The 20,934-nt window shown below is 28.2% G+C and overlaps 1 protein-coding gene across 2 annotated transcripts; it reads left to right on the forward strand.

The window, feature by feature from the left end:
• Positions 1 to 15,170: 15,170 nt before the first annotated feature.
• Positions 15,171 to 17,298, forward strand: LOC114191951 (ethylene-responsive transcription factor RAP2-3-like). 2 transcript variants are annotated; one of them, XM_028081425.1, is made up of 3 exons: positions 15,171 to 15,472; positions 15,562 to 16,259; positions 16,405 to 17,298. In XM_028081425.1, the coding sequence occupies exons 1-3, from the start codon at positions 15,304 to 15,306 to the stop codon at positions 16,420 to 16,422; spliced, it is 885 nt and encodes a 294-aa protein (XP_027937226.1). In that variant the 5' UTR covers positions 15,171 to 15,303; the 3' UTR covers positions 16,423 to 17,298. The 2 variants fall into 2 exon arrangements, with proteins under 2 accessions (XP_027937226.1, XP_027937225.1); XM_028081424.1 differs by having other exon boundaries at positions 15,562 to 17,298.
• Positions 17,299 to 20,934: the final 3,636 nt, after the last annotated feature.

The following is a 20,934-nucleotide window of genomic DNA, read 5'->3' on the forward strand; positions in this document are numbered from 1 at the left end:
TCGGATGATTGCCCTCTTCAGTGGATTCTGATAGAGATTTGGTAGTCTGGAAACAACTACAAACCTAGGTTTGTTTTGGGGAACTCCACTTGGTGTCACGGTGAGATGCTGTGGCAAAGTTATTCCCACGTGTGGACTATCAGGTGGTGGCCTGTAGTCGGAGGGGCGAGTAGACACTCGTACAGGAAAGATCGATCATTGGTCTCACCTAAAGGGTATATAGATGATAGACGTCTAAAGGCAAGTGTTGGAAGTGGAGGAGTAAAAGAAAAAGGGGAAGTGTACTAACCCGGGTTTAAATTTGTTGATGTGGTATTTATTATTATATTGTTTGGTTTTATTTAAATAAGCTCACCCTATCTCTGTGTGTGTGGCGATGATCATGTAACTTGTTACATGGGAGCAGATGTTGATGCATGTGAGCAGACAGATACATAGAGACGGAGTGGGGATCTCTCAGGGATTTGATCACTAGTTATTATGTTGAACTATGGTTTTATTGTAATAATTTTATAGACAATTTTATTTGTAATACGTATTGATACGACTTATTTTATCTGTGTTGGCGTGTTGGACTTTAAGTTTTAAATTTTCCCGCGATTTTTGGGAAATTGATGATTAATAAATGAGGTTGTTATTTTATTTATTTTCTTATTTATTTTAATAAGTAATTTCCGGCTAGGACGTTACACTTGACGTATAAAAACACCTTTATTTAAATACTCAATTTCTAATTTCATATAATACTTTGCCCTTCAAAGATCATTCATCTCAAATTATTTCTTTGAGTAATCAATTGCCTTTGTGAGCTCATTAGGAGTTCCAACGATGTTTATGTCATCTACATAAACAATAATTATGGCAAATTCATTTTTAGATATTTTCATATAAATACAAGAACAAATAGGATCATTTCTATATCCTTCTTATAATAAGTACTCAATAAGACGGTTATGCCACACCCATCTTGATTGCTTTAATCAATAAAAAACCATGTTCAATTTTATTGAAAAATCCTCTTTAGAATTTGTCTTGTTGGGCAAATAAAATCCTTCAGGGATTTTCATATAAATATGATTCTCAAAAGAATTGTATGAATAGGTTGTAATATCATCCATTAGATATAAATGCAAACCTTGTTGTGCAACTAGGATAATTGAATATTGCAATCTTGTTGCATCCAATACTAGTGAATATGTTTTTTCACAAATCAATACAAGGTTTTGTGAACAACCTTGAACAACCAATTGCTTTGTATCTAACAATTTCATCATTCTTAATTTAATTTTTGTGCAAAAATCCTTATGTACTCAACAGGTTTCACAACTTCAGGTGTGCGAACTATACATCCAAAAGCATTTCGTTTAGCAAGCAAATATAATTATGCTTCTTTGCATATTTTCATTTTGGCCAATCTTTTATTTGCCGACAATCTTTTATGATCATTGCTTATTAATCTTCATTGTCATTCATAACATTCATCGCTATGTTATAAGTAAAATTTTTGTCAATGTTAACTTCATTTTGGTTCCATATTATATGATTCATGACATAATTTATTGAGATCTCATCCTTTTCAACAATTTCAGGTACTTGAGGTTCTTTTGAAACCGAACCATTAATAATGTCAAATGAATCTTTTGGGATTTAAACCTTTTCGATTAGGTCATTTTTCATTTTAGCTCCCTTTTTCATTCAAGAATTTTTATCTTTGGAACCAATAGGCCTACCACGTTTCAAACGTGTCTTTGAAACTAATATACATGTAGTATAAACCATAAGGAAATGTTGATAATTTCTCCAATATACATTTTTTTTAACCCAATCGTAGAGATATAAAGATATTTCATATTTTTTTCATTGTTTGTCTCAATATAATATCCATTTAGACAAATATGCTTGAAACTTAATAAGTTTTTATTCAACTTCTTAGTAGAAGTATAATAGCTCTTCTAGAGTCTTCAAATATATTTGTAGTGCTATAAATAATACTAACATTGATGTCTCACATTATCAAACAAGAGAAAAAATTATTACTCTTGAGAATTGTATAAGTTGTTGCACTATCAATAGGACACATATCCTTTGGTACTAGTGCAAACATTCATTTTTCATATAAACGTAAATATCAATATGAGTTTTTTTTAACACTCTCATATTCAATGAGGTGATCAATGCTTCCATTTGCTTTAGCAAAGAAAATAATAATATCAAGATGAGTAGCATCCATATGACCATAATCAGAATCACCATCTTCATAAGCAAAATATGTTTCTATGTTCTTCTCATTATTTGTAAGATTGTAAGATGCTTTGGTGTACAATAAGTACAACTCAAATGACCTTTACCACCATAATGATAATATATACTTTCATCTTTTTGTCAATATTTTCACATTTTCCTTTTTCCTTTTTCACATTATTGTGTCACTTATGGTAACAAAATGTGTCTTTGAAATTTTCTTTATAACCATGTCCATAATCAATATCACGATCATGAAAATATAAATCAAATGTTGCTGCATTCACTTCTGGGAATGGAGTAGAACCAATTTGGACAAGTTTCATGATTTTCTATCAAAAGCTCATTGCTTTGTTCAGCCATACCAAGACAGAAAATAAATTCATCATATTTATTGCTGCATTCACTTATGGGAATGGAGCAGATTAGACAGATCTCATGATTTTTCATCAAAAGCTTTATTGCTTTATCCAGCCAGTCATACATAGACATGAAATAAATTCATAATATTTGTGAAATCTCTTTTCTCAATATTTTTGTCGCATGAGAAAATTAGTTGCTTAGATGCTTTATTTCTTTATTTAATAGTATCCCAATATCCATTGCATCTAAATGTATTTCAACATTTAAAATCCAATATAAGGAATTCTTCCTTGTAATATCAAGGGTCACAAATCCAAATTTTGTAACGTTTCGTGTGTTTAGAACTAGCACATAAAATAATAATATTAATAATAATTATAATAATCATCAAAATAATAATAATAATAATAATAATAATAATAATCACCGTCATAATAAAAAAAAAGACGAAGATGAAATTTGATAAAGTCAAACAATTCTTATCACAAGAAGAAGAATATAAGATAAAATTATAAATTGAGAAAGGATTAGAAAGAGCCTGGATTGAGACACGCAGAACACTGTCGTTAGATAGAAAAAACTTCCACTAGTCTTCAATTGGTTGGAACATCGTGCTGATAACGCGTTATGAAGTAAAGTGAATAACATAGAGATCAGTAGATAATAGATAAGAGAAAAAACAATAGAGAATACAGAATGAAAGAATGGGAAACAACTCATATGTGTATTATTATTGATAGGAAGAGTCTTATTTATAGATACAACATGTACTCCATGAAGGAAACAAATCAACATACTTAATACAAATATACAAATATTTACATATTTACATAAAGAGTAATGAATTATTAATAATATGAGTATCAATCATATGTATAAATGTATCAAATCAATCGACAATCATTAATTCATTAAATGATAACATATAGTTGATAATAATAATTATAGGTTATAATAATAGTAATTAGTTAATAATTATTATTATTATTATAATTATAGTTAGCGTTGATAGTAATAATAATAATTATAATTGTTAATAATAATAATAATATAAAAATAAAATAGTTATAGTTTATAATATTAATGATAATAGTAATAACAATTATATTTATAATCTATAACAATATATAAAGGGGATTCCCCTTTTTGTGTCCACTTTTCAAAATACCGATTTTACCCTTTAAATATAACAATTTATTAAATTTTAAAAAATTGACCGTTACTTTTATAAACTTTTTATAAAATCAGATGTCTCTGTTTCTTCTCTTCTTCTTTATTTATCAATGGTTATTCTTTTATCTGTTTTGATATATTTTACTTTATTTTTAATAAATATAATTTTAAAATATATATTAACTTAATAATATTATAATATTATCACCTACTAATATAATATCACGCATTTTAAAAAATACATACACACAGGCGCGATAGCGCCTGTGTTACGCTAGTAGTAATAATAACAATTATTAATAATAAAAATCATATTAATATAAATAGTTACGGTGGTTAATAATATAATAAATTTTGAATGTCAATTTCTTAAATTAAATATGATAGTAATTATAATAGCATGATAATTATTAATAATTATACTACTATCTCTACAAATTATATTTATAATAATAATATTAATAATAATAAATAATAATACTTATAAAAATATTACAAATAATAATGTTACTTATCATTATTATTATTGTAATAATACTAATATTATAATTTTACTAATATCATTACAAATAATATTTATAATAATAATATTATTAATACTTACAAATAATAATATTTATAAGACATTACGGACAATAATATTATTTATTATTGTTATAACAATAATAATAATATAATAATTATTAATAATTTTACTCCTATCACTACAAATAACATTTATAATAATATTATTATTAATAATTACAAATAATAATATTACTTATGGTTATTATTATAATAATAATAATAATATTATTGCTTATAATTTTACTATTATTACTACTAATAATATTTATAGTAATATTATTATTAATTAGAATTAAAAATATTTATAAAAATATTACAAATAATAATATTACTTATTATTATTATTATTATTATTATTATTATTATTATTATTATAATAATAATACTAATATTGCTTATAATTTTACTACTATTACTACTAATAATATTTATAATAATAATAATATTATTAATAACTACAAATAATAATACTTATAAAAATATTACAAATAATAATATTACTTATTGTTATTATAAGAATACTGATATTACTTATAATTTTATTTATATTACTGCAAATAATATTTATAATTATAAAATTATTACAACTAATAATATTACTTATTATTATTGTAAAAATACTAATATTGTTTATAATTTTACTACTATTACTACTAATAATATTTATAATAATAATATTATTAATAATTAAAATAATAATTATTATAAAAATATTACATACAATTAATATTATAATTTAAATCATAAATAAAAAAAATCAAGTTGATTTTTGTAGAATTTGAACCCGGGTCCTTTTGTACTAGAGTTTTAAATAACGAAAAACACTAATTTTGTAACACTTGTCAATAAAAGAAGATGGCTAATACAATAATTTTGGTAGTATCTTTTTTTCTTAAGATGTAACAGATTTTAGAGTCCGATATTTTAGAGTCTGATTTCTCTGTTGAGTTCTTTCGTGCTCTTCTTTGTTGAACATTAAAAACACATTGTTTTAATACTTTAAAAATAATTTTAATATATTTTGAAATTTTAAAATTAATGACCATCAATATATTTTGAAGACACAATAGAATAGTAATAGAGAAAAAACAGTAGAGAATCAAAACTCTAGATTTTAAGGATGAAGACTAATTTTTAAAGTTTAGATCAATGATGTTAGTTTTCATCTTTAAAATTTTCGTTCTAATTTTAAACTAATTGTAACCTTAAACAAAAAATATTTAGTAAAAATTACAGAAATATCATTATAAATTTTATATAAAAAATTAAATTTGGTCTCAATTTCAAAAGGGACAAAATGGCTCAATTCTAAACAAAATTGGGAATAAATTGAAAAAAAATAATATAAGGACTAAATTAAATATAAAATATTGAGTCTAACACACGACACGCTGCTAGGTTGACATGTGAAAATTAAAAATAATAAATAAAAAGAAATTTAAAAAAAACACGAAGTGATATGTGGCAACCACTATTCATTACCAACAATGTTAACAAAAGAGGATCAAATTGAACAAAATTGACGAAAATTGGGACCTATTTGAACACAAAAACAAAATTAAGACTGATTTGACAAAACTTAACGAAAATTAGGAGAAAAGGGTATTTTAACCAATTAAAAATACACCAAACTTTAATGAAATTAACTTCGGTCAAAAGAATCAACCAAAACATTAACTATAAATTGAACTATCTAAGAAGTAGTAATATTTTTAAGGTTTAAATTCTAATCTAGTCCCTATTTTCATTATAAGTTAATTTAATTTAGATTTATTTTATTTTTTGTTCAATTTGGTTTAATATAGTCCTTTGTGCTAAATCGTTTAAATAATAACAAATAGTGAATCATGTTTGCCATGTATTAGTTGGTAATTTTTTTTTGTTTTTATTTTAATTTTTTAAATATTTTAATTTCTTTGAATTTAAAAAAAATGTCCACATGTCAAGTCAGCATCGTGCCAATGTCACAATTAGTGACACTTGTCAAGGCCAATGTTTATTATCAATTCAATCCATATATTTGTTATTTTTGTTCAATTTAGTCATATTTTATCTAAATGAAAGAATTTTGTTCCTCTCTAAATTGAGACCAAATTTAATTTTTATATAAATATTATACTGATATTTTTATTAAATTCACATTTTTATTAAATATTTATATTTAGAGTTAGGGTTGGTTTAAAATTATAATGAAAATTTTAAAAGTGAGAAGTAACACTATTTGTAACATCACGTTTTCATAGTATTTACACTATTAAACAAAACATTACCTTTTAATAATCAGAAGCAGATGATAGTAATAGGCCAGTATAAAGTAACAATACAGTCATCCTCAAAATAACTATACATATACTATCTATACATACAGCCTATACTAAACAAAAGGGGTTACAAAACACCCAGAGCATCTAAGCAGAAAAAGATGACAACTACCTCTGGAAACGTCCAAAACCCACTCAACTCCTGTCAAGGAGGGGTGTATCCTCACTTGCACCTATATCTGCTCACGCCATTCAGTAAGAACGATCATTGCAAAATTAGAAGACACATAGAACACACAACATGCAAGAAGGGTAAGCTAACTTAATCAAGAATAAAACATGTAATTTGATAGTTAAGCATCAATCAGGGTAAATCACACAATTATCAGAGTCATCCAAATCACCACAACCATAACACAATATCACCATTCTAGACTCAATATCCGGATTATGTAAGTGACATTGGAGCTCTCGATGGCTTGCACTTGTGACGGTTCCCAAACTCTGCAGAGTTTTAGGCACAAGGGGTATTCACCCAACCACTCCCAAGGTAAGTCCCCTTCGCGTCTATGACGGATCGGGTCCATAGACTAGGACCTCCTACTACTCCCCCCGACATAATCCATTATACTCTATATGAGTCTTAATGGTTATTAGGAGCGTCAGGATGCCACCAATATGAGTCCTCATGTCCTTAAATTTACTAAAACCACTTTCCTTAGAATTTCCCATGAAATCCTAACTCCAACACATTCTCATACAGGACAATTTCACACAATTATCATCACACAGACCATCATGCGTAAAATCACATGCTAGATAAGCCATAATCACACAATTATCAATGAACACAACTTCGTTTAATCAAAAACAGAGAAGGAAATCAAATTTTGCAGTGAATCTCGCTCAAGCTAGAGGACCTCGCCTGAGCTAGAGAGTTGTCTCGCTTAGGCGAGTCACTCTCGCCTGGACAAGACTCCAAACAGAAAGTACCCCAAAATTTGAGCGAATTCTCGCTCAGGCTAGGCTGTCTCGCCTAGACGAGATTGACTCTCACTCAGGCGAACCCAGCTCGCCTAGGCGAGACCTCGCGCAACATCAGGGGTGAGTTCCTGGTATTTTCGCTCAGGCGAGAGCTGCTCGCCTAAGCGAAACTATCAGGATTTTCAATCTGTTTCACATGCAGACCACACAGTTCGTGCCACAATCAAAATTTATAACACTCAATCGATCATACACATCAAATAAAATATAATTCATGCAATTGTACCCCTAATCAAAGATTCCTTCACGAAATTAGAGTGAGAGGTTAGCTTCCCTTACCTTTTTGCCAAGAATTAGATTGGTGGAGTCAAATGAATAGCAAGGGAGCTGAACTTTCAGTTTAACCTAAAAGGATCCATCATCAAGACAGAGAGAATGAAGAATAACACGATCAGACCCATAATTCAAAGGTTAGCTAGTGAATTCTAGCTGAAATTGAACTCAATTTAAAGATGAAACCTACCTAGGAGAATGGAAGCCGAGGGAGGAAGCTACTGAGGGTCCTATTGGTTGGTTCTTCCAGAATCTGAGTAGGGAATATGGAAACTGTGAGATGGCAGCAAACAGAGGAGAGGGGTTGGGAGAAGATTGGGTTGTAGAGAAGTAGAAAGAGAGAGAGAGAGAGAGAGAGAGAGAGAGAGAGAAGTAGTGTTTCTGTTTTAAGGGGTGAATTAAGAAAGAGGGGCATCACACTATTGGTCTAAAATTTTAAGAGATTAAAAATCACATAAAATAATGGTGTTACTCCACACTTTTTAACCATTTTTTAATCCTAAATAAAAAATATTTAATAAAAAATATGAATTTTAATATCAGTATAACATTTATATAAAAATTAAATTTGGTCTCAAGTTAGAGAGAGACAAAATTGTTCTATTTAAAAAAATGGGATTAAATTAAACAAAAGTAACAATATAGAAACCAAGTTGAATATAAAACATTGACACATGACACGATGTTAGATTCATATATGACACTTTTCTTAAATTAAAAAAAATCACAATAAAAAAACCTCGAACTGACATGGGGCCACTAACACAAAAAGTGCCTATAATGTCACACAGTTAACGTCTGCTAGAGATAACACAAGCGTAAAAAATGACCGGTGACATTTTTGTAAATAAAAGTGTCAAAAATGATGTTTGTCTAGCACTGCACCGACGTCACTTAATGTCGGTTTCTGCCCGCCCCGACGTCAATCCAGCTTAACATCGGCCCATGAATTACCCAACGTCACTCGATGTCTGTTATTTTACTTACCCGACGTCACTTAACGTGGGGTATATGCAGAACCGACTTCTCGTGCCTTAAATAGATTTGCAACGCACAAACATCATTGTTCCTCTTCCCCGCGAGCTCTCCTCCACATTCCATTGGCCAGCACGACCTTCGCGGGTGAGTTTTCCACCATGAAACTTGTTGGGTTTTGATTTGTGTACTGATTTAAGCATTTTGAACTCATTAAATTTTGTTTTGGTCTCCATTTCACATAAATGTAGGGTTTTCTTCCCCTTTTGCACCGTGAAGCTTTGTTTGTCGACAGCCTACCCTCCTCCATCTGCATCCTTGTTTTTGCTACAAGAAGTTAGTTTTTCATTTTCCTCTAGTTCATGTATGCATTTATTTTTTATATTTTTTTGGCTTTTTTTATTAGAAAAATTATGATTTTTGATAAATTTTGAATAAAATTTAGATTTATTATTAGATGGGTTGCATGTTAAAATAATTTTAATGTATTTTGTTGATTTTTTTGGCTTATTTTTTTATTTGAAATTTTATGATAGTTGATAAATTTGGAACAAAATTTATATTTATTATTAGATTTGTTGCATGTTAAAATTATTGTAACTTTTTTTAACTTTTTAATATTATTTTTGCATTGTTATTTTATATGTGAAGATTTATTATAATTTTAGTTTACAATATTGAGTGAGCCTTAGTTTTCGTTTGAGATCTAATACAAATGATTAAATTTTTAATTGTTTGTATTAAATCTTGAATTTTCTGATCGGGCAGTTTGAAAATGCTTTTAAAAACATGTTACAAGAGTAAGTATTACTTTTTCTTTTCATATCATGTATTTAGTTATATTAAAACTAAATATGTTTCCAAAATTTTATGTTACAAGAGTAAGTGTCCTATATTTTATGTTTCCAAAATCTAATTAGAGTTATGGGTAAGCCCAGAGCACAACAGATTAAAATTTTCACATGTCAACTTATGAACTTGATATGTGATTATTTTCTCTTTCATCTTTAGTGTAACAAGCAAGAAAATTTATGGGAATGTGAGTATTATGTCATGTTTTGGATAAGAACAATCATTCGAGCTGTAGTTAAAGATGATTGGATAGAGGTAAGAATATATCTTTAAAATATTATAAATCATATCAAACTTTAAACAATAATATTCATGCATAATGAATTTGTATTATCTTTTCAGCGCTTCAAGAATCCATCACTTCTATCGGATGATACTATCCAAACATTAAGACAAGAGTGGGCAGCATATTTATTGGAACAATAAAGTTAGGCCCTAGAACAACATTAGAATTTTATTTTAAAAACTTTGTAGAACAATTTCTTGATGAAACTTGTAGTTTTGTGGTAATTGTAAAAGTTTAGACAACTTTACAATTATTAATTAAAATTGCCACGTTGTTGGAGTATAATGTGAACTGTTCTAAGACTTTTATGTTTTTCAGGTGTGAAAATTTGTAAATACAGCTAAACTTAAAAAAAAAAAAAAAACTGCTGAAATTGACGTATGTTCTTACACTGACAAACATCAAAGGACGTCGGCTATAGCATTGCCCGACGTCATTTGACATTTGTCAGTGTAAGGAAAGACGTCAATTTCAGCAATTTTTCCATCCAAATGGCACGAGTTGAACTTCGGGCGGGGATTGAACTAACGTTAAGGAACGTCGGTCACCCATATTCCGACGTTAAAAAACGTCATTTTTTTTAGATGTTAATTTTAATGTCACCCAATATGTCGTCGGTATTTTCGTAGACGTCAAAAGCCAAAAATAATAAACATTATAAGGATTTTTGACATTGTTTCTGTCCATTAATTATTTAAACAATGTTAATAAAAATTATCAAATTGAACAAAATTGACAGAAATTATGACCAAATTGAAAAAAAAAAACATTAGAATTAAATTGAATAAACTCAACTTAAATAAGAACCAAATTTGTATTTAAACCTGCTTTTTAATTAGGTTTAATAGTATTTTTTTGTTTATTTGCAACAAAATGATTTTATATTTTTTCTCTATTTATTTTTTAATCAATGTGCTTTCTATATTTCTTGAAAATACTTAATATTCATTCTTTTCATTTTGTTATTGGTTAAACAATAAGCACATAAAAAGAGTACATGATTGAAAGATGCCAATTCATCATCTCTAAATAACTTGATCTAATGGAATAGATCACATTGAAACTTTTAAAAAATATATGTAAAATTAAGACAAAATAATAGAAAAAACAATATTAAGTTTTTACTACAAATACAAGAAAAAGAAAAACTATTAAACAGAGAAATAAAGAAATAAAAGAAGAAAATAGAATTTAATTTTTTTAGGCCTTCTTTTTTCTTTTTAAACATAGTTTTATAATTAATTTAATAAAAAAATATTAATACTAAAAAAATGTGTTGAGACCTTCTTTTTCTTTTGAGCTAAAGGAAGTGTTTTACTAGTTTTACTCTTGAATAGGTCCTGGGCGTGGACATTACTCCAAAACGTGTTCGGTTGCAATAAGGAAAAACCTTTTGCAATATATACCTTGTTTTACAACAACCTAAACTATTCAAAAATTCTAAATTTTTTGGTGTTTTATAACATTAAATTCAAATTTTTCATGATGTTACATACAAGTTTTATAGCTATAGGAGGAGCAAGGTGCGAGACTGATTTAAAAGAAAACGAAGAGAAGACATACATGGAAACGTGCTTTGAAATTGGGGGCAAGGCGCACTGGTTAGCAGTATGATCTGAGAAAAAACCTCCAACGACGGGTGATGAACTTGTAAAAACAAGAGACAAAACAACAAAGAGACGAGGAAGAAAAAAATGAGTAAGCAAAACGAGTAAGAAAATCCTATGTAGGGGGTTCAGAGTGGCTGGAGGCAAAAAGTGGTTTGCGTGGATCAAGTAAAAATGTTGAAATTGTAATCCTGTTCAGGAGAATATAGGCTACGATCCTCTTTAAAATCATTGTCTGGTAGAAAATAATATAAGTTATGATTTTTTGAAAGAACCATAACCTATAGTTTAATAGTCAAAGTATAAGTTACGATTTTAACTAAACTGTAGCCTACACTCTTTCAAAAATTGCAAAAATGTGACAATGTTTTTATAGACTATATTTTATCTTAAAATCGTAACGTATTATGTGTAGTTAAATGCGACTTTTATACTAGTGAAAATCGAATATTTATCGGTTGAGAAATTAAGAGAAAAGTTTTAAACAATAATACTTTATTCTCACATGTGTTACCACTCAAGCATATAAAAAAAAAAACAAGCAAACAACTTCATCATATAATAATTATATCACTCTATCCTTATTCATTATTACTAAATACTTATTTTCACCCACATCTGTAAATACGTTAACCAAAACTAATTATGACTATTCCACACTCAAACTAAATTGAACTAATAAAAAAATAATGAACGACATTAGTATAAATATTATTCCTACTTCAAAATATTCAACAAATATTTTATAGATGTTAATTAAAACAAGTTATGATTATAAGTTAATTTCTCTTCAAGGTAAATTGATATTTAAGAAATTTTCTTAGTCAAAACTTTCCACTAAAAAAAAAAATCAAATTTATACATAATTTTTGAAAAGTTTTTCAAAACTTCAACATGTAAGATATGTCTCTTAAATCACTAAAATTTTTTATTCAAGTAAATGAAATATAAAACTTTCGCATATAAGGTAAAAGAGAAAAAAGAGAGGATAAAACCAACTATAGAAATATAGATGTTAATGTATCTATCTATTTTTAACTATTTCCTTAAAACAATTAGTTAGTTGTTTAAATGAGAGATTATAATCCTACAATCATAAATAAAATGTAAAAATATAAAATTTTAGATAAACAAAATTATATACTAAATAAATAATGAAAATTTTAATCTATAAATAATTTTTGTAAAAATATGTTTATTTTTCATGTAATTCAAACAATATTGTTTAAGCTTAATTAAACTTTGTTCTTCCGCATTTCACTGTCATCATAATCATTACTAGAATAACAATATAACCTTAAGAATAACATGTGAAAATATAATGTAATAAATTACAAAATATATATATATATATATATATAAAATAAAAGTATACAATCTGATAATAATATAAAATAGGATAACTTTCTAAACTAGTTTTTACAATAGTATAAAATAAAATAAAGATAAAGTAAAATAAAAATGAAAGTTTAAAACCAATAAGAAAAAATTCGTCCATAAAAGAAAAGGTAAAATTTCAGTTGTGACATAAAGAGAGTGAAACTAATTATAACATGACGGTGGAAAAATAATTACAAACATTGCAAAAAAAAAAACATAAAAAGAGTATAACACTAACAAATTATTACAGTGGTAAAATGCTTATTATGAAATAAGTATAAACACTTAATTAATTATTTTAATTTTTTTCTTAAAATAAAAGTTAATTATATGAAGAGAAATAACTGTGACACACGTGTGTTGTATAATACACTTGATTGATATATTTCAACACATTCACCTTTTGAACATATTAATTTTGTTATAAATTATTTTAAATTTAGGAGATTGATTCCAGAGTCTTTGAGTTGAATTTAGACAGGGTAGATATTTTTTGAGAGAAAATATGTATATTCAAATGTGGTTTGTAAACGGTGGCTAGTGGCAAGTGGCAAGGTAAAAAGTCTATAGAGTTTAGACTTTACCATTCTAACTAACTTTGCTTATCAAAGACGCAAGCCAGGATTTGGTGAGGATAGGACATTTATGGTTGCCAAAACAATTTTTTAATTAGCAACCAATCGCTTAAATAAGAGTTCATAAATTCTTAATTTATTTGCTTTAAATTAATAGATTTATTTCATGTTAAAAAATATATTATTTTAAAATATTTTGTTGATATTTATATTTATTTGAAAATTTTAATTAAATATTCATATTTTGATGGGTTGCAATTGAGTCTCTACTCCTAAAAGTATATAATAATTAGACTCTCGTATTGGTATTATATTATTAATGCACTTAAACATGTATTATGCATCAGTTTGTGACATTTTTTAGTTTTTTAATTTTCAATTTTTTTATTATTTTTGAAATAATTTTTTTTTGTCATGTATTAAGATTATGTCGTGTCGTATGTCATGATATAGTTTAATTTTAATTTAATTATATATTTGTTATTTTTGCATTAATTTAGTCTTATTTTTATTTAAAATTAATCAATTTCGTTTTTCTTTAAATTGGAAAATGAATTAAATAATATTTTTTTTGAAAGAATAAATTTAAAATTTTAAAAATTTAAAAATTTAAAAATCACAAAAAAGTCAAATTAAATAATATTAATATAATGTTGAAAAAAAAAACCTAATTATTACATACTTTTTAAAAATGGAATTCAATTGAGATCGACAATATAAAGATTTAATTAAAATTTTCCAATAAATACGAGATAAAGGAAATAGTTTAACATATATTATTATAATTATTATAAGTATTTAATGGTGATTAATTGGTTATTCAAGGTCTGTTAATAACATTTAATAATATTAGTGTGACTGGAGATATGTTCAACGGTTAGAAAATTGTTACAAGTTTAATTATTTTCAGTATTTAATTAAAAAGAGAAACACTTCAAAACCAAATTTTATCAAGCAGGTGTTTGCACCTTTATATTATCACCGACATCAAATAAATAAAAGTATTTGAAAGAGTTAATTGATAAACTAGTTATTAAATATAAATGACGTAGTAAACTATAGCAATACAATTATTATTTTATATTTTTAAAATTAATTGGATTCTTATTAAAAATTTTAATATTTTTATTATTTTCTAAAAAAATTTATATATATATATTATTTGAACAAATCATTTTGTTTAAATTAGTTGATCTAATAAACATCAATGAAATTTAACTTTTATTTTATTTAAAAGGTTAATTTTTATTTTATAATTCAAACTACTCTTACATTAATTTATTGTAATAATTCTTATTATGATTAAATTTTGGGATAATATTAGCTATTTTAATCCATAATATTGACATTAAAAGTTCATGAAATAATTTTTTTTTATAATTTTTTTCTAAATTTTCCTGTATTAGTTAAAATTAGCTTACAAATAGTTATAAAAGATAACCATTAAAAGTAGATACAAAAGAAAAAGCCACTTGTGGAGGGCTTCGCGAAGGGTAGTATTGTAGCGGAAGGTTCCTGATGTATCTGTCACCCACTTTCTTCCCTGTTCTTCCAACTACATAAGCCACTCCAACCCTTCATTTTTTTCCCACGTCATTTCTCTCACCACCTTTTCCCCAATTTTTCTCACAACCCACTTCAACTCTACTTCTAAAACCCATTCCCAAAACCTTTCTTATTCACCATAACTTCCATTCATCATCATCATGTGTGGCGGTGCCATCATCGCTGACTTCATACCCCGCCGTGGCCGTTGCCTCGCCGCCTCCGATATCTGGCCAAGCTCCTTCGGAAAGGACGATGATTTCGGCTTCGGTTACTCCCAAACCTCAAACCAACAAACCCCCACTGTCAAAACGGCCCAACCTCCCAAAGGTTTGTGTTCTTCAATGTTCACTTTTTTTTTTCTATTAATTTTTTTTATCATGTTAAGATCTTTTTGTAATGTGATTTTCCACAAACAGTTAGCGAGAAAGTTGAGACGAAGCCAGTGAAAAGGCAGAGGAAGAATCTCTACAGAGGGATTCGGCAGCGCCCTTGGGGCAAATGGGCTGCGGAGATTCGCGACCCTAGAAAAGGGGTTCGTGTCTGGCTGGGTACCTTCAACACTGCGGAAGAAGCTGCGAGAGCCTATGATCGCGAAGCTCGAAAAATCCGCGGCAAAAAAGCTAAGGTGAATTTCCCTAACGAGGACGATGAATATTCCATTCAAGCTCGTAATCCAATTCCACCCCTTCCTTTCGCAACCCAAAAACCAACCCCTTATCAGCAACAGTACCGTTGTGATCTCAATAATGCCCCCACAAATCTCAACTTCGAGTTCGGTTATGACCTGAACCACACCGGGGCATTTTCGTCCCACGTGGACTCTGTCAACGCTGACTCGGTTGTCGCTTCCGGCGACGAAAATTCAGGGTTAGCGTCGGGTTCAGAGGGCGCTCATTCGACGAACGAGTTCATGGGGTCTTGTCAGAAAGTGAACGGTTATTTCAACGGAGCAGTGATTGAGAAGGAGAAAGAGATAGAGGTGATTGAGGCTGAAGAGGAAAAGAACAAATTGCAGGAGCTTTCTGAGGAACTGATGGCTTACGAGAATTACATGAAGTTTTATCAGATCCCGTACTATGATGGACAATCTACTATGCCACCGAATAATGTTCAGGAAAGTGTTGTCGGGGATCTCTGGAATTTCGATTGACGAGGAGTCAAGGGTTTTTCCTTTCATGCATGTGTTTGTTTCTTCGTCAATACTGTCCAAGATTTCTTCCCGTTCTGCTGACTAAACTAACATCTCTGCGTTTTGGCAGGGATGGACAGAAGTGTAAATTGGGTGCTTCGGTGGTAGCGGTCTTCATGAGTTTCCAACTTCTTTTCACCATCTTATTATTAATTTATTTATCTTCTAGTTTTTGTTGAATTGTAATTTTGCTTTTGGTGGTATGTTCAAATGTGATTTCACCGGATCAATTTCAAAGTGTTTGAATTTCAATCATCAGCTATTTTTTCTTTTATCTATTTAGTTACTTGGTGGTTCTGTTGTATGCGTTTTCTCATCAATACTACTATTGCGAGAAAGACTAAGAAGAATTAAAACATTTTTTTTCATAAATTTAAATTGGTTTATAAATGAATAAAAATATGGAATATTTAAAAAAAAGTGTTTTGTTTTGGTTTATTTGTGTAAAAGTTATTTACAAAAGCTTATCCGAACAGGACTGAATGGTGGAATCTTGGTCCCTTGGAGAACGGTCAACGGCATGGGAATTATATTGACGAGTAATTTTAGTTGTGCGGCGAAAAGGCGTGTGGAGAAGCGATGATGTTGAGAAAGTTTTGAAATGGTGAAAGAATTAATTGAGAAAATTTGGAAATGTTGAGATTGGTATAAGATTGATTAAGTTTATTTGGTAAATAGTTTGGTGGTGTGTATATTTATTAAATAAGTAATGATTGCGTTGTGATGGATAGCGTCATACAGCATCCTTTGGATGATTAAGAGACGCATGTGGTAAAAATAATGTAGTGAATCCAGTGGCGCAACTGGTTTTGGGAAGTTAGAAGTGGGGCTTGTTTGTTGGAAAAAAGGAAATAAAAAATAAAACAGCAGACAGCGGACACAGTGGGCGCGTATGGTTTGGGGTTAAAAAACCTGTACTTGTGTTTGCTTAGTTGTATTGTAGTAGTACCACTACTAGTTCCAATTTCTCATTGTACGAGGTAACCATACCTCACCCCTGTCGTGCTGAACGCGTTTTCAATCTAAATATTACCGGAAGGGGCTTTTTCCAAACGTTGTTCAAGTGTGCAATAAGTTTAACATAATTTAAAGATATAACTCGTTTTCATCATCATAGACATTTTTTAAAATAAGGAATTTATTTCCTGTTGAGTTGACCAAAACAAACAAATAAAATACAGAGGTGTAAACTTGACTTATCGTCCAGTTTTAATTCACATAAAAGAACTTTTATTAGGTTAACTAAACTAAAATTAGTTAAATTTGTTCAAGTCTATTTTTATTGAAATTTGAATAAATTCAGTTGAGTCGATGTTGACCAAAATTTGACTAATTCAATCCCAATTTAAATTTGATCTCACTCTTACCTAAAGGTTGAGAAGAGATTATACAAATCAAATGTCAAAACTAGTAGGTCAAATTCAAGCTAAAAGTCGACTTGGGTTAACCATACTAAAATTTGAGATGGGTTACTCCAAACCAAAGATCGATCTTAAGATTTAATTAGAGGACAAAAATGATCGGCCAAACTCAAAAATTTAATAATATATTTTCAAAAAATAATATTTTTTTCTGCTTAAAAGAATGTTCATGTAGTGACTTTGGTTTATAAGATTTTTGTGGATTTTTTGGTTTTATAAACCTTTTTAATGGAATATATTTTTGACCTCAGTCTATATAAACTAGAATCAAGCTTTGTAGATTGGATCAAATTAATCTTTACAAGTATAAATGATCTATTTTGTCTTACAACAATATGGTGTTTTTATAGGTTTAAAGAAAATAATTAAAATTAAAATTAAAATGAAATGAAAATGAAAATGAAAATGAAAATGAAAATTTTATTTTAAAAAAATTATAAATAAAAAGTAAAATATTTAATTCTTCATTTTTATGAATATTTATCACACCGTTTAAAATTATATATTACCTATTTCTTCTAAGTTTAGGAAATAACCATTTTATTTTTCTATAGTTTTTAAGGAAATAAATTTAAGAGAGGAGTGAATAGACGAATTTGGATATTTGAAAATTGTCGTTTGTTTTAAGGAATTTAGGGATGAAAGTAAAAAATTTTGTAAATGTTTGAAAATGATTTGATAAATGTGATATAAAAAAATATTTTAATAAATTGAAATGTAAAATTATTATTTTGTCTATGATTAAAATTAATATACTGTTATCATCATCATCATCACTTTTTTTAACTTCTTAAAAAATGCATAGCATCCTTACTTATATAAACAACAACATGATTGAATAGGAGGGTTGCATGGTGCCTTTAAGCAAATCAGAAAAATCAGTCTCACACGAGTGACCGAAGAGCACGCTTTCATTACCTTCATGTGGCTTCCCTTTGGTTTTATCCTCTCCATTATAAGGGTCTATTTCAACATTCTCCTTTTTTAATACATTGTGCATTACACCTATGAAATGCTCAACATTAAGCAATGCACTGCAACGTGGAATTTTCAGGAAAGTTGTAGGGCATTTATGTAGAAGCACTTAAAATGAATAGTAATTACTTTTACATCTCTTCCCCACATCGAAGATCCTCTCTCCCTTTCCTCCCTCAAATCCTCGCTCACAAACATTTGCAAATCCATTGAAACGAACACACATAACACTTGTCATTCCATTTAGAATAGTGAATTTGTGGAAGTGAACGCAGTGTTAGACTTTCCTAATTAATAGGTCATAAAGTTTAGAATAAAATTATCTTTAAGAATTTTGGTGAGTAAATATAATTTTCTTTTGTATTTGAAACTCTCTCTTTTCTTGATTTTTTATGTATGAATTTTTTTTATATGTTACACGTTTTATCAATTCCATTTTTTTTGTTAGTCTTAACTAATTATAATGTCTTGATTTCTAGGTTTGAGTTCCTAAAAGGATTCGAAGAATTTTGGGCAATTTTTGGACTTACGTAAAATTTAATGTTAATTTTTTCTTGTATAACAAGTTTTTTCGAAATAAGAAAAGATACCTCCAAATGTTGCTGAAATAAAATTTTAGTGTAGAAAAAATTATGTGTGCAATTAATTTGTATAATTGAATGTTGTAACAACCCTATAAAACAAAAACATATTAGTTGGACAATTACTATATACTATGTGTCTCTTAAAAAAACAATTAATCACCAAAATCCTAACTTTAAATAACTAATATCATAAGCTAAAAGCTCACTTTCTTCCTTCATCACCTACAACAAATGTTTAATCTCATAGAATGTAAGGTTAAGTCAACTAAACAAAACATAATCTCATAGCACTATATTTAATTCATCATGTATGTAAAATAAATTCACATTCACTACAATAAAATAGACTTAACACTTTATTTTATGCTAAGTTCAATCAATCAAATTGATTGAACTTAATCTATTTCAAAATCCAATCAATTCAAAATGATTCTTAACACTTCAGTTACTCAATGATGCTATCAATTTCTAAAATGGATGAGAATGGAGAAAGAAATTAAGAAAAGAAGATTAAGGAATGAGGGTTTGGGTGACAATGTGGTTTGAAAGAAAAGGAATAAAGGAGGTGCAACCTTTTCATGTTTCTATCCTTATCTCCCTCTTTAAAAATTATAAAGTTATTATTATATTATTATTTTATTCTTTTCTTATCATTTTCTCTTTCTTATTTCATTAGGCACGTTACATCGACACTCATCAAATGCTCTCACATTTTATGACATTTGTACATTGTCTTGGTATGCTTAAGTGTCCAAAAAAAACACTTGAATCACAAGTCGTATTGCTTTAGCGTTCAACACAACACTAGAATGATATGCTTCTAATGGAGAGAGAATCATCTTTGCATCTCTCGCTTATGCTACAAGTAATTGATTGAGCTATATGCCATGTGACTTGAGAGACTTAAGGTGATTGATGAAATTAATGAATATTGTTCAGGACTCCCTGAGTGATAACATGTCACTTAAGTGATATATGACCCAAGAGTATCCCAAACAACTTAAACTCCAAATTTTCGAGAGAATTCCAACATCTACCAAGGTGTTAAATCTTCTAAGCTCATCACACAATGATATTCATACATATATTACACAAAACTCTATCACAAATTTTCAATTTCAATGTATGATACACATAATAACAAGTTTCATCCAATTCATACGATTAAGCAATCATCTCATTACGTAGAAGGATTATTAACTTCCTTTATTATGATTGAAGTTTGCTTGCAACCACTAACAATTGATAATTTTTCTTAAAACCCCAATTAATCCATATAAGTCTTCTAAAGATCAATCAGTAACCAAATTTTTATCCATCCATATACTCTAAACTCCTCAAGCTCTTCAGGACTTCAATCTAGAGGAGATTCCAACTCATGTTTGGTTAAGGAGAATGTAAAGATAGAAATATTTTAGAAAATGAAGATTTTAAAATGAACTAAAATATGAATATTGAACTTTTATTTATAGAATTAATTTCCTATTCCTTTTAAAATTTAATATATAAAAATTTGGGTCTTCTATCTTTTAAATTAGAACACATGTTTTGATATTGAAATACATAATTGAGAAAGCTAGGTAAAATGGAGATAGTTTGTGTCAAAACAATGTATTTTAG

This window comes from Vigna unguiculata, chromosome 7 (assembly GCF_004118075.2).
Source record: "Vigna unguiculata cultivar IT97K-499-35 chromosome 7, ASM411807v1, whole genome shotgun sequence".
In the NCBI taxonomy this organism is placed as follows: domain Eukaryota; kingdom Viridiplantae; phylum Streptophyta; class Magnoliopsida; order Fabales; family Fabaceae; genus Vigna; species Vigna unguiculata.

Bases quoted from the DNA above. Each gene is read 5' to 3' on its own strand.
- LOC114191951 (XM_028081424.1), top strand. From the start codon at position 15,304: ATGTGTGGCGGTGCCATCATCGCTGACTTCATACCCCGCCGTGGCCGT. The intron at 15,473-15,561 runs GTTTGTGTTCTT...TTCCACAAACAG, and splicing joins AACGGCCCAACCTCCCAAAG to TTAGCGAGAAAGTTGAGACG.